We start from the raw sequence: 27,791 nt of genomic DNA on the forward strand, positions 1-27,791 counted from the left end.
CTTATTTCTTCCCTGTTTTACATAGCAGGTAGTTAATAATGCACACATGCTATTTTATTCAACAGTGTGTCTTACAGTCTTTGCAGTTCAATAACAGAGCACTTCTTGTTTTCTTTTTTAAGTAGCTGTATACTCTTTTTGTGTGGGCATACCATAACTATTTAACTAGCTCCCTTTGATAAATATTTTTAATATTTCAGAATACTGTTGCATTGAATAGCGTGAGATAAATCATTTCTCACAAGTGGAATCATATCTGTAGGATAAGATACCAGGAGATTGCAAAGTCAAAACCAAATGTGGGGGAAAATTAAACTTACATTTTTCTGAAAGCAATATTATAGCTTGATTGCTCTTCTGAATGTTACTGTTTGAGACAGGAGGATATAATATGCTATTAACTAGGCCAAATTATTAATTTGGTCAAATTATTATGGTATGTCTTTATGAACTCTGAACATTTGGATTTATTGGACAATTACTGGAGTATTTTCAAGATTAGACTTACAAACAAAGGGTCAGTACGAAGCCTACTTTTGTTAGGAACGTTGTGGTTTTGCTGTGAGAGTAGCCTCTGTTCCAGGCTGTCCATTAAGGGTTGATCATGAGTCTGGGTGCTGATCCTGCCTTTATATTCTTTGTACGTGCTGCTCATTTCAAAATTGTGAGTATACACTGGACAGTGTTTAGATGATAATCAAATTTCTGATGGTGTACTCAGGAATATTTCCTTTGAGTATTGCTAATGATCAATTGTCTTACTTTCCTGGTGGTTTGGGGCTGAGAGAGGAATCTCAGAAAGCCTGAAGCAAGAAGGGTTCATTAAGGACTCGGAGTGATGCGAGGGCAGGAGAAGTACTGGAGCCTCTTCAACATGCTGTCTTAGAGATGTGAGTCTAGTTAAACATTCAAGGCTGAGGACAGAGCAAATGTGACTCTGCCTTGGTTAGCAGCAAGTGAATAGTCCTTTTCTGAAATCAGTCATTATGCCCTCCTGGGGAGCTAGAGTCCCCTAAAATAAAAACTAGAAACATCCACTTGCATTTTTTGAGAGGTTAAGGGTGAGAGAGTAGTTGTGCAAAGCCAGAGTGTTGAGTTGAAAAGGAAAAGCATGTGGGTTGGACAACTGGTCTGGGAAGAAGGGAAAATAAACTCATTTTATTGAGGTGTTTCTGTTGCAGGTACACTGGTGGAATCACTGTGTTTTCCCATTTAATTTGACTGCTTGGCCAAAGTCGCTATTATCACCACGCTGTAGAGGGGATCCTGAGGCTAGGTAGCGCCTAGGAACTTCTCCAAGGTTGAGCTTTTGGAAGGTTGTAGAGCTGGTTCCAGAATAATAGAGCCAGGAACCAAACCCAACTCAGTGTGACTTTCACACCCCACACTCTTTCCTGGAAACCTCCAAAGGAATATCCTAGGAATAACTAAAAAATTATTAGCACAACGTGCTGGTATGTGGCAACAGAGAAAGGTTTTTCAAAAAATACCTAATCACCTCACATGACCCGGTCTTTCTGTGAATGTTGCTTAGCTCTTTTGGAGTTGAAATTTTCTTATGCCCAAGATTAATCCGTTCCATTTTGAAGGCATTTGATGGCAGTGTTCTTTAGTGTTTGACCTTTTGGCTGTGTAATTTCCTTTCCATGTGAGATGGCTCATAATTTTTGGAACTGACTGGAGTCTATGATGTTGACTCCTATAAGCTGAAAGCACAGCGCAGTTTTTATTAAACGCCAGGTGGTGTGATAAGAATGGGGCTGGATAGATTTTTGAGAGCCTCCTCTGCCTTTGCGCCCCCTGGATCACCCCTTGTGGCACCTACTGTCTGCTGCACGTACAGGCGCGCAGGCTGCGCTGTGGCTCTGCTGAGTTTGAATCTCAGCCCCTCTGTGGTTGAGCTCTGTGCCCTCCTGTGAGTTGCCTAATGCTCACGTCTCCATCTCTCTTTGGGAAAATGAGGATAATAACCGTGCCTCCTCATAGGTAGGCTGAAATGACATACTAATTGGAAAGGCTGAGCATGGTGTCTGACACATGTAAGTTCTCAATCAGCATTGGCTCGGATACTGTTTATTTACACACATGACTGGGCCTCAATGGCCACCTCAGTGAACTAGTAGATTTGCCGGTAAAACCGCTCTACTTCCTTCCCAGGTGCTCACCATCGCTTTCCCTGCTCAAATTGTTTTTCTCTCAGCTTGCCCTGGTTTCAGAGAGGAAAACTGTACTGCAACAACACAAAACACTGAACTGTTTATAAGTAAGCGTGATAAATGTACATGATGGAATACTTCCTATAGTAAAGAACTTAAAATGTTTAAGTCCAGGTTGCTTCCCTTCCTCCCTGCAGGTAACCACTGTTACAGATTCTAATACACAGTTTCAGAGAACTCACATAAATGACATATGCATGTGGATTCTTGTCCATTTCACTCTGTTCTTGCCCTTCACACTTAGGTATCTTAGAGATCTTTTCACATTACCCCATACCGTGCCACTTTATTCTTTATAAATGCTCCACGGTGTCCCAGTGTATGAATATACGTAATTTATTTAACCAGTCGCCCTGTAGTAGATGGACACTTAGGTGTTTTTGTACACAATATTACAGTGAGCATCCCTGCATAAATACCTCACTGCACTGTTTTGACTATGTCTATCACCTGAGTGTCTGGCAGTCTAGTTTTAAAGAAGCCCTTTTATACACGTACAGTTTGTTTCAAACATTATCTATTGAGCATTTACTTTGGGCACTGTTCTGAGCCCCAGGGTGTGATGTCCAGGTCAGAAGACCAAAGTAGCTCTGTCTTCAAAGGTGCTTATGCTTTTCAGTTATTTATTACACACCCAGTGTGTACTGTGTGCTGGGTGCTCTTCAAAATGTGTTACGTTCACTAACTCAATTGCCCAACAATCCCATGAGGTAGTTATAATAGACCCCCACTTTACAGAAGAATGTCAGGCTCAGAGATGCCAGGTATCTTTTTTAGAATAATTTTTTTATTTTTCCATTACAGTTGACATACAATGGTATATTAGTTTCAGGTGTACAACATAGTTATTAGCCATTTACATAACTTACACAGTGATTACCCTGATAAATCCAGTACCCATATGTCACCATAAATAACTAGTACAATATCATTGACTGTATTCCCTATGCTGCAGTCTACATGCCCATGACTATTTTATAACCACCAATTTGTACTTTTTAATCCCTTCACCTACTTCACCCAGCCCCTCTATCTCCCACCCACCACAGTCTAGCAAACATCGGATGTGGGCTGCCCAGCCGCCCAGGGCCAGCCCGAAGCGCAGGTAACCAGGGCCAGCCGAGGCTTGCACTTCCGGCAGTGGCAGCAGCAGAGGTGTAATGGGGGCGTCGCCTTCCCCTAATCGCAGAGTCGACTCCTGCCCCTGAGGGCTCCCAAACTGTGAGAGAGGGCAGGCCCGGCTGAGGGACCCACCTCCAGTGCATGAATTTTCATGCACTGAGCCTCTAGTTGTAAATAATGCAGTGAACATAGGCATGCATACATCTTTTCAAATTAATGCTTTGGGTTTCTTCAGATAAATACCTAAAAGTAGAATTGGTGGGTCTTTCTTTATCTCTTTTTATAGCCTTTGTTTTAAAGCCTGTTTTGTCTGATATAAGTATTACTCCCCAGCTTTTTTGTTTGTTTACATTTTCATGAAATATCTTTTTCCATCCCTTTACTTTCAGACTGTGTATCTTTGAATCTGAAGTGAGTCTCTTATAGGCAGCATATGTAAAGATCTTGTTTTCTTATCCATTCAGCCACCTGTCTTCAGATTGGAGCATTTAATCAATTTACATTTAAAGGCATTGTTGATAGCTATGTCGTTTTTGACATTTTATTATGTTTTTTGTATCTTTTTTCTTTCTTCTTAAAGAAGACCCTTTAACATTTCATATAATACTGGTTGGTGGTGACAAGTTCCTTTAGCCTTTTCTTGTTGGAAAGCTCCTTATCTCTCCCTCAATTCTAAATGAGAGCTTTGCTGGGTGGAGTAATGTATTTCATGCCATTCTTCTGTCATGCTAAGTTTCTGTTGAGAAATTAGCTGACAGTTTTATGATAGTTCCTTTTTAGGTAAATAACTGCTTTTTAAGTTTTTCTCTGTCTTTAACCTTTGGCATTTTAATTATGATGTGCCTTGGTATGGGCCTCTTTGGATTCATCTTGTTTGGGACTCTCTGCACTTCTTGGGCTTATATGTCTATTTCATGTGGCAGGTTAAGGAAGTTTTCCATCATTATTTCTTCAGATGGGTGTTCAATTCCCTACTCTTTCTTCTTCTGGTACCCAAGGTTGAGAATGTTGATATGCTTGATGTTGTCCCAGAGGCCCCTTACACTGTTCTCCTTGGCAGCAGCGGGGGGGGAGGGGGGGTGCTTTTTTATTTTGTTGTTGTTGTTTTTTTCTGTTCTGATTGGGTGTTTTCTGCTTCTTTATCTTCCAAATTGCTGATTCTAATCCTCTGCTATATCTGCTCTGGTGTTGATTTCCTATAATGTATTCTTCATTTCAGTTATTGTGCTCTTCATTTCTGACTAGTTATTTTTATGTTTTCTATCTTCATATTTATGCTGCATATCTCTTTATTGAAGTTCTCACTCTCTAAGTTCTACTTTTCCCCTAAGAGCGTTGAGCATCCTTATAAGCAGTGTTATAAACTCTGCATCTGGTAGACTGCTTGTCTCCATTTTGTTTTGTTTTGTTTTGTTTTGTTTTGTTTTGTTTTTAGTTCTCTTCTTTCATTTGGAACATGTTTCTTTGTCTCTTCATTTTGGCTGCCTCCTGCCTCTGTGTGTTTGTTTCTATGTATTAGGTAGAGCTGCTGTGTCTCCCAGTCTTGGTAGAGTGGCCTTATGTAGTTGGTGTCCTGTGGGGTCCAGTAGGGCAGTCTCCCTGGTCACCTGGGCCTGGTGCTCCAGGAGTGTCCCTTGTGTAGGTTGCATTTGCCCTCCTGTTGCTCTACCCACTGATCCAAACTGGCTAGGGCTCCCCATATATTTCAGGCACCTTTCTAGCTGCTGCCCCAGTGCTGGAGCTCAGAGCTAGTAAGTCCACCAACTAGTAAGTCTGTGTGCAGGCCCATTAAGAGGAATGCCTGGGAGTCCCGCAGCCTTCTGTCTCAGCCACAGTTTCCCCTGGATTTCACAGCAAGGAGTTATGGCGAATTCCCTTCCTGGCACTTTATCTTGCATTTTATCTGGAAACCCTAGTTGTTAGTATTGGACTACATTGGTGATGGTAATGAGTCCTTAAATACAGAGGTACTTATGTGATTGAAAAGCTGGACTTGGTGAAATGCTGGTTATCATAATAAGGAGGGGAAAAGCAGGTGATGATAACCCTCCTAGCATGACTTCTCGTTTCTTTCTTACATACCTGGATATGCTGCTACCATTTGCTGAAATCAGAAACACTGAAGAAGGCCAGGTGTGGTGAGGCCGGGGGCCTCCTGGATGAAACTGTCCAGCCCCCCCAGCTATAGTGCCAACACTTACATAGACCCCAAAAGAGTCGATGCCCTTCCCAACTATCACCCCTCACAAGGCATAGAGCTCAAAATTGATCTCCGCTTTGCAGTTGGAACCAACTTCTCTTTCTGTCACTAGACAGAATCAACATCAAGCAAGTCAAGGCAAAGGGGACGAGGGTAAATGTGTCTTTTCCTTTGGTCCGACTTCCTTGTTATGCACTGAGCTCATTTATTAGATATGGTGGTTGGAATAAATCAGTTACACCATCTCCCTTTTGTCTTACTTTCCTGTGTTTGTTTTCCTGTTGCCATTTTTGCTCAGTAAGACAGGTTGCTGCTCAGCCCGCCCGTGGACTTCTCTGGGAGAAAGTTTACAAGGGGTGAACTGTTCCATTGGGGAGGTTCCAAACACGCCTGTTGTACAAATGCCTCTGGGCAGCGGAGGCTGGTATACAGTGTGAGCAGCGCAGAGGGCTTCCCTCAGCGTGAAGTGCGGTGCCAGGGCGACATTTCAAACTGGCGTTAAGGGGTGCATATTTCTGCATGTTAATTAGGAAGGGGGGGTGTCAGCATTCAATAATGTTATTGTTTTGCTTCCTAGAAGGTCAGCAAAAAAGCAGCTGCCATGGGCATACTTTGGGGGGACACAGAGATAAAAGCAGGGGCAAAGAGAGTTCTTGTTTGCCATTGAGGAAATGAGGCGGCTGGAGCCCTGCTCTTGGCAGGCATTGCAGCCTTCTGCCTCGACAGCTCTGTTGGCAAACTCTGCCATGAATGTTCTCTGTTGATAATGAAAGGAACCGAAGGGTATCTGTGTTGCTATTGGCTGCTCCTCTGCATAGGAGGATGGGAGGCCTGGAGCCAGGGAAGTTTGCTTGCTTCCTGCTCAGAGAGCCCCCAGGACTTCTGGAGTTGAGAGCAAAGATGTTGGAGAAGCACAGATCTATGTGTAACTACCAGTCATCACTCATGCATTGTGTTACTTTCAGCTTCTTTTTAGGGAAATGGGCATATTAACACCTTTTCCTATAGGATTGCTAATAAAGATTGCAGTAAGTGACTATATGGTTAGTGACATGTGGTAGGTGCACAGCAAATGCAGCTTTGGTTAATGTCCTTTGAATATGTGTTTGGACCACAATACCCTCTTCTACTGTGTAAAGCTTTTATCTGCCTACAACATCTGGCACATTTAAGAATACAGAGTTTATCACATGCTAACCCTGAGCTAAGCACATCGCTGAGTACTCTATTACGGTATCTAATTTAATCTTCACAAAAAACATATTAGATGGGTACTATTCCTATCTTTAGTTTATACCATGGGAACTGAGGCTGGAAAGAGGGAGGCCTTACCTGCCCAGGGTCATAAAACTAGTAGTTTTGGTGCCCTCTTTTGTCTTTTATTTAAAGCCAAAGGACTCTGGCAAGAGCAAACACTAATTATAGGATGTTGGTTATTGTCCCATGCACATAGGTCATAGTCCTGTAGGGCGGAGCAGGAAGGACAAGGAAGAGTGAAAAGAAAGTGATGCGGATTTTGTGAATGATGCCAGTAAGTGCTGAGCGAGCGAGTGGCGAAGTGAAGTGAAGCGGCTCTGAGGTGATGCACCTGTAATTGGACTGGAAAGAAGCTGCCCTGAGTCATGCTATTAAAAACCAGATCCACAGCATAGTGATGCATGCTGCAACCCATGTCCCCACAGTCAGTAACTCAGCTGCAAGGAACTCCCAAGTGACAGGCTATGCCTGGCACCAGGGTGGGTGTGGGGATGCGGTGGCGCCTAAGAACAGATGTGATCCCTGCCTTCAAGGACTTCAAGTCTAGAGGTGAGGACAGGCATTGATTAATCAAGCAGTTGGATAAATACAGCAAAGGGCGTTGGGAAGGACAGATACAGGGTTCCCCGAGAACATATAAGAACCTGGACGGGCGGCTTTGGTCCAGTGTGTGGGGTCAGATACTGTCCCTGAGGATGAGTGGGTGATGGCGGCACAGGAAGCAGAGGGAAGGGTGATAACCAGAGAGGAGCAGGTGCACAGCCTGGAGAAGAGGTGGGCACAGCTTGCACGTGGGGCTGAAGGAAACTAGTGGGATTAGAGCCGAAAGAGCAGCAAAGAGCAACCTCGAACGCACCTGCGGAGCCAGCAAGGCCAGGTGTGCGTGGCCTGGGGCCAGGGCCAAAAAGGAGTTACATCAATGTCTGTGTCTTTATGTTCTACTAGTGGCCTGGTGTACGAAATTCATGCACATTAAAAGGGGATTAATTCGAGGAAATAATTTAATATTAGTATTTGCCCTTTTTCTATAATAGAAGTTTCAGAGATGAAAGAAAATTAGTAAAATGTATATGAAAACCTTCCTCCTGTCAGAGTCTGGGGCGAACCACGGGACCCAGAGTCAAGTCCCAGCCCACCCACATGCGTCTCAAAATCGCATGAGACCCAGACCCAGCCGGCCCCCGCCCCCATTGGGCTAGATCCAGACCTGGCCAGTCCCACCCTTGTCAAGCCCTGCCAGACAGGGGACATAGCCTCAGGTCCCCTGGCTCGGCACCAGGATGGGGGGCATGGCCTGAGGTCCCCCAGCCCAGACCAGGGTGGGGGGCGTGCCTTGAGGTCCCCCATCAAGCCCTGCTGGGTTGGGGGCATGGCCTGAGGTCCCCCGTCAAGCCCCGCCAGGCAGGGGGCGCGCAGCCTGAGTTCCCCCGACCCAGCACTGGGGGTGCACCTTGAGGTCCCCTGTCAAGCCCTGCTGGGTGGGGAGCATGGCCTGAGGTCCCCTGTTAAGCCCTGCCAGGCAGGGGGGTGCAGCCTCAGGTCCCCTGGCCCGGTGCTGGGGTGGGGGTGTGGCCTGAGGTCCCCCAGCCTGGTGCCGAGGTGGGGGGCATGGCCTGAAGTCCCCTGTCAAGCCCCACTTGGTGGGGAGCGCGGCCTAAGGTCCCCCAGCCTGGCGCTGGCGCGGGGGGGGGGGGTGGGGGGGGAGGAACAGCCGGAGGTCCCCTAGCCCAGTACCAGGACAGGAAGTGCACCTTGAGGTCCCCCATCAAGCCCCGCCAGGCGGGAGGCGTGACCTCAGCTCCCCTGGCCTGGTGCCAAGGAGGGAGGCACGGCCTGAGGTCCCCTGTCAAGCCCCGCTGGGTGGAGGGTGTGGTCTGAGGTCCCCTGTCAAGCCCAGCCGGGTGGGGGACACAGCCTGAGGTCCCCTGTCAAGCCCTGCCAGGTGGGGGATGCAGCCTGAGGTCCCCTGTCAAGCCCTATGGGGGCAGGGGAGGGCTTAGCTTCAGGTCCCTGCTGATTGCTCGTTAAGGCTCCTTATGGGAACTTGGCTGCAGCTGTGGGTGCAGCCATCTTTGTGATGGAGTGATGGTCAATTAGCATATTCCCTCTTTATTAGATAGGCTATGTGGAGCCATGCTTTACACATCAAAAGCATAGTTTTTGCCTCCCCCTCCCCCAAAACAGTGTTTTGTCCCCTTGGGGCTGACACTGCCCCATGGAAAATGTCTGCTCCAGATTCCCAGCTGCAGGCAGTCACTACCATGCTGTTCTACTTCGTCCTGTGGGAAGAAGGGAGACAAGTCTCTCCCTCCCCCACCCCATACAAAATTATAAAAGGAACTTGGGACCAGGGGATGAAGGGCCCTAGAGTTGTGGACCCTGGACCAACCAGCCAGGCTGATGCCAAGAAAGGCATTTCTACTGCTTTGGGTCTGGCTGGTCTTCATCTACGAAAGAATAAATCCCCAGTGCCAAGCATAGTGCCTGGCATTAAATGCTTCTCTGTAAAGAAATTCATGAGTGAATACTAAATTTGTGCAAAGTGAGAGGCAGTATAGATTTGATTCATCCTCACTTAAAACTCAGGGAACGGTTCTCCTTAAATATTTTATCAAGCTCTAAAAATTATTTGCAGCCCCCATTAATTTTTAAATGCATGTCAGAAGAAAATGTTTTCTTTGGCTTGGTGGTGGCCAGAGACTGCCTGTTAATTAAGGCGGTAGAGGCTCCCCGCTGCAAAGGGCCTGCCCTCCTCCAGCCGCCATCCCTGTTGAGTTTTATTGTAGAGCCAGTTCTGAAAATAGCTACAGAGATGCACACATTCCCGCTTGGGAGCGTGCCCGGCCACCTCAGGAAGTGTGTGTTGGCTAAGGTGGAGGCTGGGGGGAGCCATCTCCCGTCTCCTAGACACTGTGCAGCCTGCCAAGTGATGACCCAAATTAATTTTTTAATCACTTATAATTCTTCCCATGATTTTCATTTAATACCATTAAGTGATCCATATATTCTTCCCAGGGAGTCCCTGGTGCGTGCTGTGGGGTTTGTCTCTGTGCCACGGCTCGGCCGGGCTGGTTATTTATGACAAGAGTGTGAACTACTGACAAGGGGGAGAGTTGGCTGGAAGGGAAGGGATGTGCACTCACATGGGAGGGAGGGGTTAGGCAGGGGAGGGAGAGAGTGAAGTGGGTGGCTGAGGCCCTGGAGCGGCTGGTAACTGGCAAATGGGGGAGATCATGATATGAAACATTTCGTTTTTAAATGTTGGTCACCAACTTAAATAGTTTTTTTAAATATGTGAAAAAAATATCTGGAAAGGAAAGTTGGACCTCTGCAATGAGAAAACCACTAGGTAGAGCTTTTCTGTAGAGGTCGTAGCCCTGTGGACAGTAAGGACTGCTGAGCGATCGGAGGAATAACACACCTCTGCTTACCACACCTTCTACCTCACCTTCGGGAAAGTCATTTGAGCTTCCTGAGAGTCCTGGGAGGCCGCTAGGGCCGGTGCTGTGTCAGAGAGAAGCGTCCCAATTCACAGAGAATGTATTAGATTGAGTATCAAAACTTGCCCGCGGTTATCTGGTCCTTGGCAGGCTCCCTTGCTTATTCCTTTGTATCAAGGAATAGCACCCGGTTGCCAGTGACAAGCACTTGAGACACACTGTGTCATTAATCCTCCCAACAAGGTGTGACCAGCCTCAGTTTAAAGATTAGAAACGTGCACTATGGACATTAATAAGCATGTATCAGGCCTCACTCTATCGGTTTGGCATGGGCAAAGGCATCCAATGGACCACCTCATCTTAGGTTTTCTGGGTGGAAACTAGATATTCTGAGGATCCGGTTTTACAAAAGAGAACAAGACTTTTTACAGGATGGTGAAATAACTTGCCCAGGGTCGCAAGCCAGTAGAGAAGCTGGGACTTGAACAGGGGCTGCCTCTTCTAATTCTTTACCACCGTCGTGTGCTGAGCAGCGCGAATGCCCATCCATTAGATCCACCCAAATGGCATTGCTGGTAATTGACAGTCTTCTACAACAGCACTTGCATGTGGTTCCACCTAATGAGATGCACCTTCCCTGTCTCCAATCATCGTAAACTAGTTTCCAGAAACAGGAAACAACTGTGGATGAGTGGATTCTGGTCAGCGGGGTTGGGGGGGGGGGGGGCTTTTTCTTGTGTTTTAGAAATCTGCTAACCATTTATTAACTTAAGAAAGATCCTAGACTTGAAAACTGAGGAAAATCCACATACATTTATCAAATTTAGGTACAACTTTTACTTTCTAAACATTTATTTCTGTCATGAACAAGATTTCTAAGTTTTAACTGATTCTTAAATGACAATGGTTTTACGAATATTACTTTGGTTTAATGGCCCTGAAAAAGTGATATGATTGTAAAAATATATCCCACGCCTTTCAGTGGAAGAATTACATATACACATTGCCTGAGTTTAACCTGTAAGTCGGAAATACACATGATGATGTTTTGATGTGATTGGAAGGAATTGGAATTAAATTCAATAAAAGCTCTACTTTTTGTTCACTGTAAAAAAAAAAAAAAATTAAAGTTAGCTTTCTTCCCTGAACCTTTCTGATAGATAGTCTTCCGTTAGTGGGAAAGTTAGCCCGTAGCTGTGAGACAGTGCAAGCCACGTCGGGGCCCTCGTGTGTGCTCCTTCCTCACATACCTGGCAGCCCCTGAAACACACATGGGGCCTTCCCTCCGGCTGGTTCTGCTGGTCCCTGTGCCTTTAAGTTGGAACCTGGAAGGACTTTGGGAAGAGACGGAAACGTCTGTCACCTTCCGTGAAAGGCCACAGAATGTGCGTCTGTGGCTCCGCCTGTGGCCTCAGGTTCAAGCCTGGTGCCATCGGCCGCAGCTCTTTTCAGTTGGAGGGTTCAGACTTCCCCCTATGACCGGCTTGCACCCTCTCAAAGAAAGTGGGTGTGTATATGCATAAATTTGGTGATTCAGAAACTATTTTAAATAGATAATACTCGTTGATTAAGTTTTAATTATAAAGATCAAGCTTAAAGGAAGCAAATTCCTCATCACTTGTGTCTCATGCACAAGTTACTGCCTCCTTATCCTTTGTGCTTATATAATAAAATGTATGTTTAAAATTTTTTTTATGTAATTGTGAACTGAGGTTAGACAGTGGGATGAGACCCTTGGAAAGAAACGGGGTTTCTTGTGATTTACAGGTTCTTTGCTAAGCCAGAACAGCAAGCCTGGCTTAGGACGAGTCTTAAAGGGCTCAGTACACCTGGCCCTCCCGGCTTCCGCTGAAGCCCAGAGATGGGGACTGGACCAGGGGCTTCTTAATGTTGATGTTTTTTATCATCCACTCATGGAATAGTATTGGTTATAAGCTGTATTTTTCCAATTTTGACCATTTATGAATCACCTTCATGATTTTGTCCATGTCTGAACATAATGTCTATTTACAGGTGTTTTTTTTAAGCATACTTTTTAACTTAAATTTTCAAAAGGAAACTCCTCACTACTATTGCTGTGCTTTATTTAGTTGATTAATTTCTTATTCTATACTAGAGGCCTGGTGCACAAAATTCATGCACTGGTAGGTAGAGGGGATCCCTCAGTCCATGAGTCCTCAGGGGATGTCCGACTGACAGCCTAGGCCTGCTCCCCCCAGGCCTAAGAGAGGCTCCCACCACCGCTGTTGCACTCGCCAGCTGTGAGCCTGGCTTCTGGCTGAGCGGCACTCCCCCTGTGGGAGCATACTGACCTCCAGGGGCCAGCTCCTGTGTTGAGCGTCTGCCTCCTGGTGGTCAATGCACATTATAGCAACTGGTCATTCTGCTGTTCAGTCAATTTGCATATTAGCCTTTTATTATATAGGATAGTTGCCTTTTTAAACTGTAAGCTAAAAAAAGTCAATTTTAAAAATATTTTTTATTAATTTTTTATTTGTTATTTTTTTATCACCATTTATTCCCTCTAAGCCCTCTTCCTCCTCCACCCCACACCCCCCACAATCACCACACTGTTTTCCCTGTCCATAATTTTAAAAGTAACCTTTAGGCCTTAGCTGGTTTGGCTCAGTAGATAGAGCATCGGCCCAAGGACTGAAGGTTCCCGGGTTTGATTCTGGTCAAGGCCAGGTTTCTCGGTTGCAGGGTCAATACCCAGCCCTGGTCACGGTGCGTGTGGGAGGCAACCAATCATTGTTTCCCTCTCTGTGTCTCTCCCCCTCCCTTCCACTCTCTCTAAAAATCAGTGGAAAAAATGTCAAGTGAGGATTAACAACAATAACAAAAAAAAGTAAGCTTTGTATTACTACCATAATTTACTAATTTGATTTTTTCTAGTGCACATTAAAAATGTACACACTTATTCAAATTAAAAAGTCCATCCATGTACCACCCAGGAGCACATTCTGGTTGAATCTTAACCAGACTTTGGGGAAAAGTGGCTGAGAAAAGATGGGTAATTACTAAAAGAATGACTCGTACGGGTTTCCACCATTGACACAGTTTCTGTTAAAACTTGGCAAGGTTGTTCCACCCAGGATGACCCTGAGAGCTAAGCTGCCATTCAGTTAAAGAGGTGCCACGTGGTGGTCACTGCCCTTCCTTTTAAAACCTCGTGAGAGCCCTTCTGAAGGGAAGGTGACCTCCACTTGGCCGGCCGTGAGGGTGCAGCCAGTAATGAATGTTTTATGCTCTGTGAGGCTCACTCTCAATTGGATTCAGCATTCTGCTACTGCATATATGTAAACGGGTGACCAATTGAAATTCTGATGTAATGAGGGTGAAGTGTTGCTATTCAGCACAGCCGCCTTTGTTTTGAGTCTAGTAAGTTCTTTGCACCAAAACAATGCAGCTTTCCTTCCAGCTTCTAAAATGCCTAGCTGGGTACCAACGACATCTTTTCCAACCCATTTCAGAAGCCAAATACAGTCTGTTCTGGGTTTTGTTGTGTTGTTGTTTTTCCAGCTTAAATACATTTTTTTAAAATGTGCTAAGACAGTTGGATGTGAAGTCTTGAAAAGAACAACAACAAAGTATTCTTTCTGAAACATGCCAATGTGTCTCTCCATCACCTAGGAAACTATTATGGGACACCCAAACCTCCTAGCCAGCCGGTCAGTGGGAAAGTGATCACAACGGATGCCTTGCAAAGCCTTCACTCCGGCTCCAAGCAGGCGACCCCCAAGCGAACCAAGTCCTACAATGATATGCAAAATGCTGGCCTAGTGCATGCTGAGCTGGAGGAAGATGACGGTCCTGAAATGAACAGCAGCTTCACAGGTAAAGCCAGATGGTGGGCCCTGTCCCCGGACTTGGGGGAAGAGGGTGGTGGGAGGCTTTTTGCGAAGAATTGTAAGGTCTGTTCTCAAGAGGAATTAGGAAGGGTCACCAGGATTCACACTGACCCCACAATGCTTGGGAGAGGTGTCTTTTCCCATCTAGTTACCATGTTGCTTCGCAAGACTATTCTGACGTCACCCAAATATCTGAAAGGGGCTGGAGGGACAGGTTTGTATAAGGGACAGGGAGTCGAGAAAAACCAGCGTTGTTTCTGCCTCTTCAAAACTATGTGTAGAAGGCTATCTGCATATTGTCTATTAATTTTTTGACGTGACACTGCTCCATTATTATGGCTGATGGCTAACAAAGGGAAATATGAGAATTTGTTGTTTAACCATTTAGTAACAAGTGATGCCCTTTGGAAGGCTCGCATCATTTGCATCATACCTTGGAGAGTAGAGCTAGAGTTGGAACTATATCACATGTCTATTAACATGGGGAGATTTTACCATATGCCCTATACGATGGGAAATAATAAATGCCCTGCTTACCTGTTGCATATGCGTTCTGTATCAGCTGGCACAAATTACTCATTGCATTACCTATTTGTATAAATTCAGGCTGCCAGCCCCTACACTTAGGAAGGGATCTTCAAGGGCAGGCCTCTGGATATGGCTATACTGTTGGTCTTGTACATTTCCAGGAAGCACCATTCACAGAAGCTATGATGGATGTTCCCTGGGTTGGTGCAGTGACCTAGAGTTATCCAAAAATATTTCTTACTCTATGGGGGTTTAACCTTATATAGTAACTCAGAACATAACAACTGCATGCTAGGTGAGTTACTGCCGTCTATGATGCTGCGACTTGGAAGAATACCTTGTTTCTTCTATTTTTCCTCTACTTGAATATTTTCCTTTAATATTTTAGGGTTGCAGTTCTTAAGGAGTTACCCATTTGCAGCACATGAATCTTCCTCTCTCGTAATGACCTCTTCTGACTTCACCACATTCAGCCATTACTTGGTTAGACTTAATTCCAGGAAAGGGGAGATTACTTAAACTGTATTTCCTTCCTTGTGCTACCAAGTGTAATGGAATATTTAGGGGAAAGTTTGTATTATGTGAATGCTTTCTACAGCCTATATGGGCCTCTCTGAGGTTTTCTCATTTTTTTAAAGCTGAAAAACCTAAAATTCCTCAACATGGCAATTAAAAACATTTTTGATGACTTTCTTGTCTAACAATAGCCTGATCCCTCTGCAAAAATCATTGGAAAAAGCAGGAGGGGACCTGATTTGCTATCCTAGCTTGGTTCTTAGTAGTTTCTCACCATGAACATAGTATCTACTTCTCACGTTTGCAAAATAACCAGCTAGGATTAAATCATGTCTGTGTTCCCCCTTCTAGCTCTAAGAGTTTGATTCCATGAAAATTGCCATTTTCTCTATTAGAATGGGCTAGGCCAGTGGCTAACTTACAGCTGCAATAGCTAGGAGAAATTTGCCATCCTTTACATATTGAAATTAGGTGATTTCAACCAGTTAGAAATAAATATTTTATGGGATTTATAGTTAGCTCTCATTGAAATGAAAGCAGATTTAAAAAGTCAATATTTCTTTTGAAAATAGCTAATATTTTAATGTCGTAATCTTTCAACAAATAAGAAGAGCAAATCATGATATAACCCAAAACACAGATGTGGACACAGAAACAGAAGCCCTACAGCGTCACGTGCCATGAAGCAGTCCTGCCAAGCCTCTGGGTGGGCCCCAGGAAGCATGCGCCTTTATTTGTCCTTCATTTATTAAGTAGATTTCTTGGTAGAAAGTGCATAGGGGTAGTTGACTCTAGGTCTTGATGCTCTTCCTCTTTCTAATACTAAAATATTGGTCTCTAGAAGCCATGCCTCAGAAAATCTGTCCCCAAAAAATCTCCACTTGAAATCCTGGCATCAAAGGAAAACTTCTGGGCCCAGATCATCTTTGCTAAAGTCAGTCTGATCATGAGTTTCTGCACAAAACAGTGGCACCTGATTGTCTTATTCAGATGCCTGTCTTAATGCCAAGAAAGCCGATAGGATGCACAGATATGTACATTGATGGGACATCCTCAGTATGTAAGGAATATGTTGAATGAATGCCCCCTCACTTACCAAACTACAACTGTGATGGCTGGTAACCCGTTATAGACTAACTCATGTAAATTCTTTCAAATAATTGACACTACCCCGTCTATGATATGTGTAGCAAACCAGCTGTGTCAAAGCATCTTGCACTCTGAACCCCTTTAAGTAGCAACCCACCAGCCACTTTTAGAGTGGCAATAGCATAATGATTGCATGTTAACAGTTTCTCCTGGTGATTCTTATGTACGTGTAAGTGGGGAAAGTGGGTCTTCCAAAGACATACCAGAAATGAATACATGTTGGCTCCTAGCAAAGTAAAGGTGAATCTTTCCATTCTTGCCAAGTTTTTTTTTTTTTCCAAGCAAAAGTGTGAAAAATTTATTTTTTTAAGATTTTTTTTATTAAGGTATTATATGTGTACATATCTTACCATTGCCCCCCACTGCCATACATGCCCTCACCCCCCAATGTTTTGCATCCATTGGTTACTCTTATATGCATGCATATAAGTCCTTCGGTTGATCTCTTATTTCCCCCACCTCTCCCTAACCTTCCCGCTGTAATTTGACAGTCTGTTTGATGCTTTACTGCCTCTGTATCTATCTTTTTGTTCATCAGTTTATAATGTTTTTTATTATCCACAAATGAGTGAGATCATGTGGTATTTTTCTTTCATTTACTGGCTTATTTCACTTAGCATAATGTTCTCTAATTCCATCCAGGTGCCTACAAATGGTAAGAATTCCTTCTTTTTTATGGCAGCATAGTATTCCGTTGTGTAGATGTACCATAGTTTTCTGATCCAGTCATCTGCTGATGGGCACCTAGGCTATATCCAAATTCTAGCTATTGTAAATTGTGCTGCTATGAACATAGGGGTGCATATATCCTTTCTGATTGGTGTTTCTAGTTTCTTAGGATATATTCCTAGGAGTGGGATTACTGGGTCAAATGGGAGTTCCATTTTTAGTTTTTTTAGGAAACTCCATACTGTTCTCCACAGTGGCTGCACCAGTCTGCATTCCCACCAGCAGTGCACAAGGGTTCCTTTTTCTCCACATCCTCGCCAACACTTGTCGTTTGTTGATTTGTTGATGATTGCCATTCTGACAGGTGTGAGATGGTACCGCATTGTTGTTTTGATTTGCATCTCTCAGATAATTAGTGACTTTGAGCATGTTTTCATGTGTCTCTTGGCCTTCCTTCTGTCTTCTTTCGAAAAGATTCTATTTAGGTCCGTTGCCCATTTTTTTATTGGATCATTTATCTTCCTTTCATTAAGTTGTATAAGCTGCCTGTAGATGTTGGAGATTAAACCTTTATCAGTGATAACATTTGCAAATATGTTCTCCCATACAGTGGGGTTTCTTGTTGTTTTGTTGATGGTTTCTTTTGCTATGAAAAAGCTTTTTATTTTGATGTAGTCCCATTTGTTTATTTTCTCTTTGGCTTCCATTGCCCTAGGGGCAGTATCAGTGAAGTTCTTTCGGCATATGTCTGAGATTTTGCTGCCTGTGGATTCCTCTAGTATTTTTATGGTTTCCCGTCTTATGTTTAAGTCCTGTATCCATTTTGAGTTTATTTTTGTGTATGGTGTAAGTAAGTTGGTGATCTAGTTTCATTTTTTTGCATGTATCTGTCCAATTTTCCCAACACCATTTATTGAAGAGACTGTCTTGACTCCATTGTATGTTCATGCTTCCTTTGTCAAATATTAATTGGGCATAGTGGTTTGGGTCGATATCTGGATTCTCTATTTTATTCCATTAATCTATATGTCTGTTCTTGTGCCAGTACCAGGCTGTTTTGAGGACAGTGGCTTTGTAATACAGCTTGACATCTGGTATTGAGATCCCTCCTACTTTATTCTTCTTTCTCAGGATTGCTGTGGCTATTCGGTGTCTTTTTTTATTCCAGATGAATTTTTGGAGAGTTCTTTCTAGGTCTGTGAAATATGCCATTGGTATTTTAATGGGGAGTGCATTGAATCTATAGATTGCTTTGGGTAGTATGGACATTTTGATGATGTTGATTCTACCAATCCATGAATATGGTATGTTCTTCCATCTGTTTACATCTTCCTCTAACTCTTTTTTCAGTGTCCTGTAGTTTGCTGCATATAGGTCTTTTACCTCCTTGGTTAAGTTTATTCCTAGGTATCTTAATTTTTTTGGTGCGATGGTAAATGGGATTGCTTTTATAGTCTCTCTTTCTGTAAGTTCACTATTGGTGTATAGAAATGCCATAGATTTCTTGGCGTTAATTTTGTATCCTGCTACATTGCCAAATTCATTTATTAAGTCTGTTAGTTTTTTGATGGAGTCTTTCGGGTTTTTTATGTACAATATCATGTCATCTGCAAATAAGGACAGCTTTACTTCTTCTTTTCCAATTTGGATGCCCCATTCTTGCCAAGTTTTGAATTTATTCTTTATTGGTTAGTAATTTCAAAATGTTTCTTCTCTCTTCGCCTAATTTCCTTTCTTCCTTCAAAGGTATAGTTGTTAAAGGGAATGTAGGGGATTGAGTTGTTAAGGAGGCCGAGGGCAGACTTGATTTCAGGTATGAAAATCAGAGGCTCAGTCACGGGTATTAGGTGACTTTCTGTGTCTTTCATCTCTGCTTTCCTCTGTGTAGGCCTAAGTGTAAGGCAGGATTGGCAAGCTCTGTCAAGAGGGTCACCTGCACCTGCGGTATGTCTTCATACCTGCACCAGCTTAATGTCTTCAGCATCAGGGGCCCACCTCTTGATTGATAAGAGCAAAACTTTCATGCCTGATTTTCATTGGTTTGCCTTGGATCATATGCCTGATCCAATCACAAATACAAGAGAGATAGGAGTGTGACTTGGGCCCAACGTGTGAGCAGCAGTGAATTTAAGGCAGTCCCCGAAGACCTGGAATAAAGGAGATGGTTTTTAAAGGGAGGTCTAAGCGGTGGTAGCACAAGAGGGAAGAGATGCAGAGGGAGGAAAGACCACAGACAGCCTCTCAGTGTGCTGAGGTTTTGGTGGCGGTGGTGGTGTCATAGATTCATCCTCCATCCAGCTTTTGGATTACCTTTGTTCTCACGTGTGTCATTGGGAGCTGCTGATCAGAGAAAGATTCGAATTACAGCCTTTTATTATTCCTCAGTCTTCGTTCAGTAAGTCAGAAATGTCTACAGTACAATCACTACGGGAGAGAGAAAGTAACTCCATCACTGATTGTATGTTTTCCAACCCCATAGAGATTGACATTGGCCTCTATAAAAATTCAACCAGAATGTCAGCATTGCATTTGTAGATACTTTGATGACATCACCTCTTGATGTTTCTAGTTAATAAGTCTCAAGTACTTAGAGGCTTCTTTTTAAGACCCAAGTCAAATCCACCCACCTACATAATACTGTTCTGGGGGAACTGTCTTGGTTTTCACAGGAACATTCTCCTCACTTTTGCAAAAGAGACTCAAATCTGACTCACTGGTGTAACTCTGCATTGTAAACTTTTATATGCTTTCCAGCTTGATTGGTGAATCTCTGACCTTTGCCACTGTCTACTAAAAAATGCTTTAAATAATTAATGCAAAATGAACAAGAACGCCACTGTAACTTTTTCATCATGGACTTCTTTCTCACCTTCAAAAGCCTTCTGAGCCATGAAACCAGATGATTCCCCCGGACTGACAGTTCGGCTCATCTGTGTTTTGATGACCTTCTCTTCCTCTTTTCTTTTTTTATGGCCTTTGTAGTTTAAGAAACTTTAGAGTTTGAGTCATGATTTGTTTCTTCTTTGACACGTCCACGATTGTGAGCAATGTATCATTTGAGCATGTTTTTCTCTTTATTTTTAGGTAAAATAAATGTGGTCTATCATTTTGATGTTTCTGCTTAAAAACCTTTATCTAAATAAAACAGAATAGTCAATGGTCAGAAAGGAGGAGAGGATGAGGGCTTTGAGATGCAGACAGTACTGGGTGCCATGCCTCCGATTGGGGTCTGATGGATGATTGTTTCCTCTATCTCTCTCTCCCACTATTGCACAGCCGATTCTGCTGATCAAGAAGAGCACAGCCTCCAAGAAGCAACGCTCCCACCTGTGAATAGTAGCCTCATCGCTGCTCCCATCACGGAACCTTCTCAGAAGTTCCCTCAATACCTACCTCTTTCCGCAGAGGATAATCTAGGTCCTCTACCTGAGAACTGGGAGATGGCCTACACCGAAAATGGAGAAGTCTATTTTATAGAGTAAAGTATACCGTTATTTCTTTCTGGGTCTGTCCCTGTCTTTCATTCCCTTTCCTCCCTCTCTCTAGCAGCTACAGATGCAGAGTAAATCTGAAAGGACTGATCACAGGCTGGAGGAATTCTTTATACATTTTAATAAGCTTTGCACAAAAAAGTAATTAGTGTATCATCCTAGTCATTGAGCCTGAATAGCTTGAGGGAACATACGGTCAATAATTTCTTTAAAGAGTTAGACAACTAAATTATAGTGTATATTTAAATTATGGTTTAATATACTAAGAATATATTTAGCCATTAAAAGTAGGTAACTCATTTGCTTATTTTCTGTTAGTTGGGTTGCAGTTTTTCGTTTGTTGAGTTTTAAGAGTTCTTTATGTATCCTGGATAAATGCCCTCATTATATTTGTGATTTCAAACGTTTTCTCCAAGTCAGGATTTTCTTTTTATTGTCTTAACTGTGTCTTGTGAAGAGCAGGAAGTTCTTGATTTTGATGAATTAAGAACTTACAATTTCTAATTTATGAATTTTTTTTCTGTGGCTTGTGCTTTTAGTGTACTAGTTAAGAAATCTTTGCTTAACTCGAAGTCATCAGGCAGTCACTTTCTGCTATATTTCTTTGAGAAGTTTTATAGCAAATAAAAGTAACCTCAACCTCCACCTTACACCTCATACAAAAAATAACTCAAAATAGATCACTGTAGACTTAAGTGTAAAATGTAAAGCAATAAACTTAGGAAGAAAACACTATAAAAAATGTACAGATTTTTCCTAGATTGGGATCTAGGAATAGGCAAAGAATTCTTAGATTTGACATCATACACATGACCCCCTAAAAGGAACAAATGATAAATACAGCTTCATCAAAATGAAAAACTTTAGCTTAAGAAAGTTTATCTGAGAAGAGGATAAAGAGACAAACAATAGACTGGGAAAAATATTTGTAAACCCCGCATCGGGAAATTGACAGGCATTTAGAATATATAAAGAACCCTCAAAACTCAGCAATATAAAAAATAAAAACCCTATTAGAAAATGAGTTAAATACACGGACGTACATCTCACCGAAGCAGGCGTATAGGTGGCAGGTAAGCACCTGAGGAAACATTCAACACCGTTAGCCGCTAGGGAAATGCACATTAAAGCTACGAAGGTATCATCACGCACCTATCAGGATGGCTAACATAAAAAACAGTAACAACACTACATGATGGCAAAGATGCAGAGAAACTAGATCATGCACACATGGCCAGTGGCAGGTAAAATTGTATGGCATTCTAGAAAATGGTCTGGCAGTTTCTAAAAAACTAAATCTGTGACTACAACATCACCCAGAGAAGTGAACACCTACATCACAGGAAAACCCGTACATGGATATTTAAGTAGATTTATTCCAAATAGCCCAAAACTGGAAACAACCCAGATGTCCTTCAATGGTAAATTGTGATCCATGTCCTTCAATGGTAAATTGTGGTCCATTCATGCCAGGGAATACTATTCAGCAATAAAGAGAATCACTGATATGTACAACGATCTCAACGAGGAATATGCTGAATGAAAAATGCCAATGCCAAAAGCTTACATAATGTGTGATCCCAATTATATAACATTTTTTAATGACAAAACTATAGAATGACGAGCAGATTACTGGTCTCCACAGTTTAAAAATGGCTCTTTTTGTCGAGGAATTCGAAGGAAAAGGAAACCAGGTGTGGTATAATAGGCAGCAAGAGGATCTTGTGTTGGAGGAAATGTTTTCAGGGTCCTGGATGTGACATTGAACTACAGTTTTGCAAGATGTTACTGATAGAATTTTAGAGACAAGACAGGCGGTCAGAGATAAGGGGGGTCCTTGGGAGAGGAATGCATAGGTGAGGGCTTGGAGCTGCCAGAATGCTAATCTTGCTTTTACAGAAGCTAGAAAAATGTCACAAGAGAAGGGGAAGGGGAAGGCATACATTCACAGAGAATGGAGAAATGTTAAAAGATAAGGGGGGAGGAAGGTATACATTCACAGAGGATAGAGGAATGTTGCAAAATCAGGGGGAGATAGAGAGGGGGGCACCAGGTGGGCTTTGACCTTTGAAACTGATACTATGCAGGAGAATGACCAATTAGGAAAGCACAGGGGACATAAATTAAGGAAGAATCCAATTAGAAAGGGTCATGTGCAGACAAACAGGCACAGCATATATAAACTGGAGACAGACTCAGAACAAGATTTAGGTTTTTTTCCCATTTTAGAGAGAGAGATAAAACAGGCTTTTCCCATTTGGGGACCCCTCCCCAGGGGGAGTTTGTATAGGCTTCCAATAAATTTCCACATTTTTATTTAAAACTAGAGGCCTGATGCACGAAATTCATGCAAGGATAGGCCTTTGCAGCCCTGGCTTGCCTTGTGGCCCCGCCCCCTTCCCGCACCCGCCTTGGCCTGGCACTGCCCGCATCCGCTACCACACACCCCTGGTTCCCCGGTTCTGCAGAGCCCCCCAATCAATCACCCCACAGAGGGTGGCCTGGGCCTCCCTCTGCAGAACAATCGTGGGGCAATAGCAGGGCACCCCCCACTCCAATCGCATCACATCTACCTTGGCTGGTCTGGTGCCAGTGTGTGTCATAGTGTGGTCGTCTGGAAGGTTGTCCAGATGGTCGTTCTGCTGTTCAGTTGTTCGGTTGATTTGTATATTACGCTTTCATTATTATAGATCTTTTAGGCTAAATGAAATGAAATAGCAGCCTCCTGTGTGAATTCCACCATTCAATATTTAAGTCTGGGATTTATTTCTTCGAACTTTGTAGGACAAGAACCCACAAGGAAGAGTCCACACCCCCAACTCCACGTATCATTACCATGGTGGTGTTTGAGTAAAGGCAGTATGGGATCTCTCTGTGCTTTTTTTCTTTTTCTTTTTTTTTTAACTGCATGTGAATCTGCAATTTTATCACACAAAAATTTTTAAGGTTTTTTAAACATCATGCATAGTCTTCCTTGCCAGCACTGAGCATTTTTACTGTCTTACTGTGTAGGGATAGTGTATACCAGTGGTCGGCGAACTGCGGCTTGCAAGCCGCGGTTTGCCACTCTGTTGACTAATGAGTTTGCCGACCACTGGTGTAGACCATGATCTCTAACTTAGATCCCTGGGTTTGATTCCCAGTTCTGCCAGGTATCAGCAGAGTGTCCTGGGGCAAATTTCTTCACCTCTCTGTTTTCAGTTTTCTTATCTGTAAAAGGAGGAGTGATCATTTTAATACTAATAATGCTCCTCTCATAGGGTTATTGTAGAATGAAAGAAATGGTAACATGTACTAGTAAAAGCACAGATCCAGTAGTTGTGAGTAGACAAACCAGTAGCATCGATGGCGACAGGTGTTACTATCATACCTTTCTTTCCCTTTATCCCAGCTGAGGTGATGTGTTAGATATATTTTCATATTCTGTTCTTCACTGAAGGCATACTTATTTTCCAATATTTAAGATAAAGACGGGTGTCAATTTTTAAAAACATATTTACAAACTACACTTAAGATTTCAAAAAAATTTAGGTAACTGCCTAAACTTCCCCCCAAAATTATTTTTACTTTTTAATTTCCACCTCTGGTTTGCAGCATGAGTTCATGGACTTGCAGCCCCTGTACCCGTCTTGAGCTTGCACGCATTGCCCAAGTATTGATCTGTGCGGGTCAGTTCTGCCAGGCATTCTGGGGATGTTTCTAACAGGATGAAGGGCACTGGCCTTGGAAATGTTCCTGCAGTTTCAGGCCTTCAGGGCCCCAGTTGGTGTCTGTTGAAACACTTCGTCTAGAGTTATACCCTCCAGAGGGCAGTTGGGCAGCGCGTTGACTTCTCTGAGGTTTTTCGTGGCCCCGGTGTATTTATGTTAGGTGATTTGGGGTAGCGTTCACCACGTCTGAATCACAACTTGGGACGCTGCCATTAGTGAAATGTATTAGCCCCCTTGAGCCACTTGCATGAATTGAGGTAGTTTCCCACAGTCATGAGAAGTCTTATGTAATAGTGTGAATGAAATAGCAGCTTCCTGTGTGAATCCCAGCGTTCACGATTTAAGTCATAGCAAATTTAAAATACATTGGAGTTTGCTCTTCAGCAAGTGTGAAGACTAAATAAGTCTAGTCAGCCACGGACAGTATAGACGAGGGGTGTCATTTGGAACTCATTTTTCAAAAATAAAACTGAGATTACTGTTTCAGCTCTCAATACTGGGATGCATATATCTTCCATTGAGTAAAAAACCCACCAGAGTCTTTCCCTCGGCCACCTCCTAATTCCTGACAGGGCTGTCTGGTCTGGGTTTGCTGTCGCAAAGAACCTGTAGTTGAAGAGCAACTGTTCAAGAATGTAAAATTTTTTTGTCATTGAGCCCTTTGCTTTTTCTTTTTAAATCTATTTCTTGTTTTTGTTTCTGGATTTCAGCCATAACACAAAAACAACATCTTGGTTAGACCCTCGGTGCCTGAACAAGCAGCAGAAGCCTCTGGAAGAGTGTGAGGATGATGGTAAGGGGCGTGGCAGCTCTCCATTTAAATGAGTTCCTTGTTTGTTCAAATTTTAGAGAGTTGTAGCAAAGTCAACCAGTTTTCACAGTGAGTTTTCAAAAGGGAATCCAGTTTCTAGTAAGTGCACTCAGGTTTCCAAAAGCAGAAGGGAAGTCAGTAGACTTGTTCAAAACAATGATTTGTGTACACATGAAGGCAGATGCACAGCAATGCTCCCAGTGGAAACAGAACTTTCCACAGTCAGGCAGCATTCAAATGAAGATACAACCTCTGCCTCCAGGAGCTTGGAGAAAACTCTAGAAAGAATAGAGAATTGCCTATTGAACCCTAATCCCATATTATGAAATTCTTAGGGGGGCGGGAATCAGTAGCTTTTCTTAAACTGTCTGTGTTTTATGACTATTATTTCCCCAGATTTTGGTGTCAGAAAAGCAGATCTGGACTTGTTTAAGAATCTCTGTGTACCTTAGAATATATCCTAAGTACCTAAAAAGTGTATTTTTCCAAGAAAGAGGCTGAGGTGTTACCCTAGCCCACTCTCCTCGATATCTCAACAAAGAATCAACTGGCTTCAAAGGTTACTGTTTTTAAAAGTCTATTTGGGATTTCTAACTACTTTTCCAAAATGAAAAAAGTTAAGACAGAACAAACATGTTTCTTTTCAATACACCAAAGTCTTTTGCAAGCTCTACCAAAATTACTTCTTAGCATGGACGAATTAAAAGGGAAAGGGTTTGCTTTGCTACTCATTATTCATTTCTGGCATTTGAATTCATGTAATTATTGAATTAGTATAATTATTTTGCTGTAAAATTTATTAATGTATGCTGCGAGGCAGAATTGTTACATACACGTGCGTTTGAAAAGGTAAGCAGTGAAGTATAACCTATCAGACTAGCATTGTACTCCAGGACACTTCCACTGCACACGGGCTGCAGGTGATATGGCATGAACGTAGACTTACATGTTCATATTTATCTGGTTGGCTTCGAGTAGAAATACAGATCCTTTGGCTGAGAAGGCATGACTGAGATGCCCATTTTATTTGATGCTTAGTCCGTTCCTGAAGAAGGAATGGAGCAGGTGTGGTCGCTGCAATATTTTGCGTGTGTAAGGGCTAATGGACTATCCTGACTATTCACACGTTCAGTGTGACATGTAATACAGAGGTGACAGATTTTCAAAGATCAGGACATATACATTCAACCGTAAAATGTCCTGGAACAAAGTTTAAACTTTATTTGAAGCCTGATGATTCTGAAGGCACTTCAGGCGCTGGTATTACCATAGGGTCTTTCATGTCAGTATCCATCACAATTATACCGGCAATATGTGAAAATGCCTGTGAACATAAATTCAGAGGTTGTAGAGAACTCCAATAGTTTTTATTGAGAAAAAAAGTGTTAATGCAGTAAAAGTATTGACTAGAATTACTGAATGGTTTTGTTACCAATTCTAGTAAGTTTTAATTCTCAGGTTTCTTATCATTGTTGTTAATGTTACTTCCTTTTGAGTAAGTATGTATTCAGACCAAAAGCACTTAGTTTAGTAATTATCCCTCAACACTTCACATATTCTTTTTCTAGCAGAAATTGTATTAATGCCTATGTTCCTGTATACACTAACAGTATAAATATATAACCGGATTATAGCACCGTGACTAATATAGGTTCCTATACTTGCATTGTCTGCTGCCAGGTAACACAACGCTGCCTTGTATCGTCTATGTCCTAACACAAAACAGAATAACATTGTTGATCACAAATATTGTTTCTGTATTTCTTTTCGAGTCTTTGTAGACATGCTGCATGCTGATTAGATGTGCAGTTTCCTCATAGAATACTCTGACATTTCACATCTATCCATTGAGTGCCTTCTATCTGTCAGGTGCATTCTAGGAACTTCAGATGGATCAATGAATGTGATAAACAAAAAGCCCTGCTGTAGGAGAACCTCAATTCTAGTCATTTTTCACTCTAAGTCTTTTTTGTTAAACGTTGTGCATCCTCCAGATTATAGCTCAGAATCCGTTCCCACGACCTTGCCCAAAGATGCGATTAGGTCGCTTTATTATATGCCTTACCTAGAGGACTGACCCAATTTCCCTTTAACTTTTATTTGGTGAGCTTGGGCTTGTCTCCCCCTCCAGAAGGATGCAGGTGATTGTGCTTGCTTTGCCACCTCCATCACCTGGCATAGTGGCTGGCACAGAGTCGGTCGCATTAAATAATTATTGAAGCAATAAATGAATGCCCCAAAGACATTATTAAATAATATCCAAATGGGCATTCTCATGAAAGGTTTATTAAATAATATTCCCTCTTTGAGAAACAATGCCAGCATCAAAACGTATTGTTGGCAGTTGTATAGTCTTTAAATAAAAAGTGTATAAGGTACTTAGGGCCATGTTGGTTCTAAGTCAGTAATCGATTTGAGAAATGTTTAGTCCCTGTCATGTACCCAAACCACACTGGGCACTGAGCCGATTGCACCAGTGTAAGCAGCATGATCCCTGGTTTGGGGGCTCACTGTGGAGGGACTTTACGTATGAAATGTGTGTGCTGTCCTGTGTTCTCACCGCAGGTAATAAAATGTTTGGCTGACAGCAAGGCGGGGGCGGGGGAGGGGTCCAAGAATGGAAAGCACCTTCACTTGCTTTGCTCACAGAAATTATCAGGAACATTTTCATTCTAATACTTCCGAGCTCTTTGACTTCGAAGACTCATGTAAAGTAAATGGCCTCCTTCAGGGCAGCCTTCAAGCTTTGCTTCCCAATGTGCATCATCGCGACGTAATCCATCTTTCTAACCCCTCGTTCGTCTGCATGCTCAGTGTGCGTCCCCCACCTC

At 42.8% G+C, this 27,791-nt stretch overlaps 1 protein-coding gene across 22 annotated transcripts in view; it reads left to right on the top strand.

Annotated features, from left to right (window-relative positions):
• The window catches only part of MAGI1 (membrane associated guanylate kinase, WW and PDZ domain containing 1), a 586,630-nt gene that overhangs the window by 467,870 nt on the left and 90,969 nt on the right, over positions 1 to 27,791 (top strand). For all 22 annotated transcript variants that reach the window (XM_080671483.1, XM_080671498.1, XM_080671499.1 and 19 more), the window contains 3 exons: positions 13,869 to 14,072; positions 20,225 to 20,426; positions 24,860 to 24,942. In XM_080671483.1, coding sequence (XP_080527609.1) covers positions 13,869 to 14,072; positions 20,225 to 20,426; positions 24,860 to 24,942 — 489 coding nt within the window. The remainder of the gene's footprint in view (positions 1 to 13,868; positions 14,073 to 20,224; positions 20,427 to 24,859; positions 24,943 to 27,791) is intronic.

Source organism: Plecotus auritus (assembly GCF_963455305.1).
Source record: "Plecotus auritus genome assembly, chromosome: 6".
Classification (NCBI taxonomy): Eukaryota; Metazoa; Chordata; class Mammalia; order Chiroptera; family Vespertilionidae; genus Plecotus; species Plecotus auritus.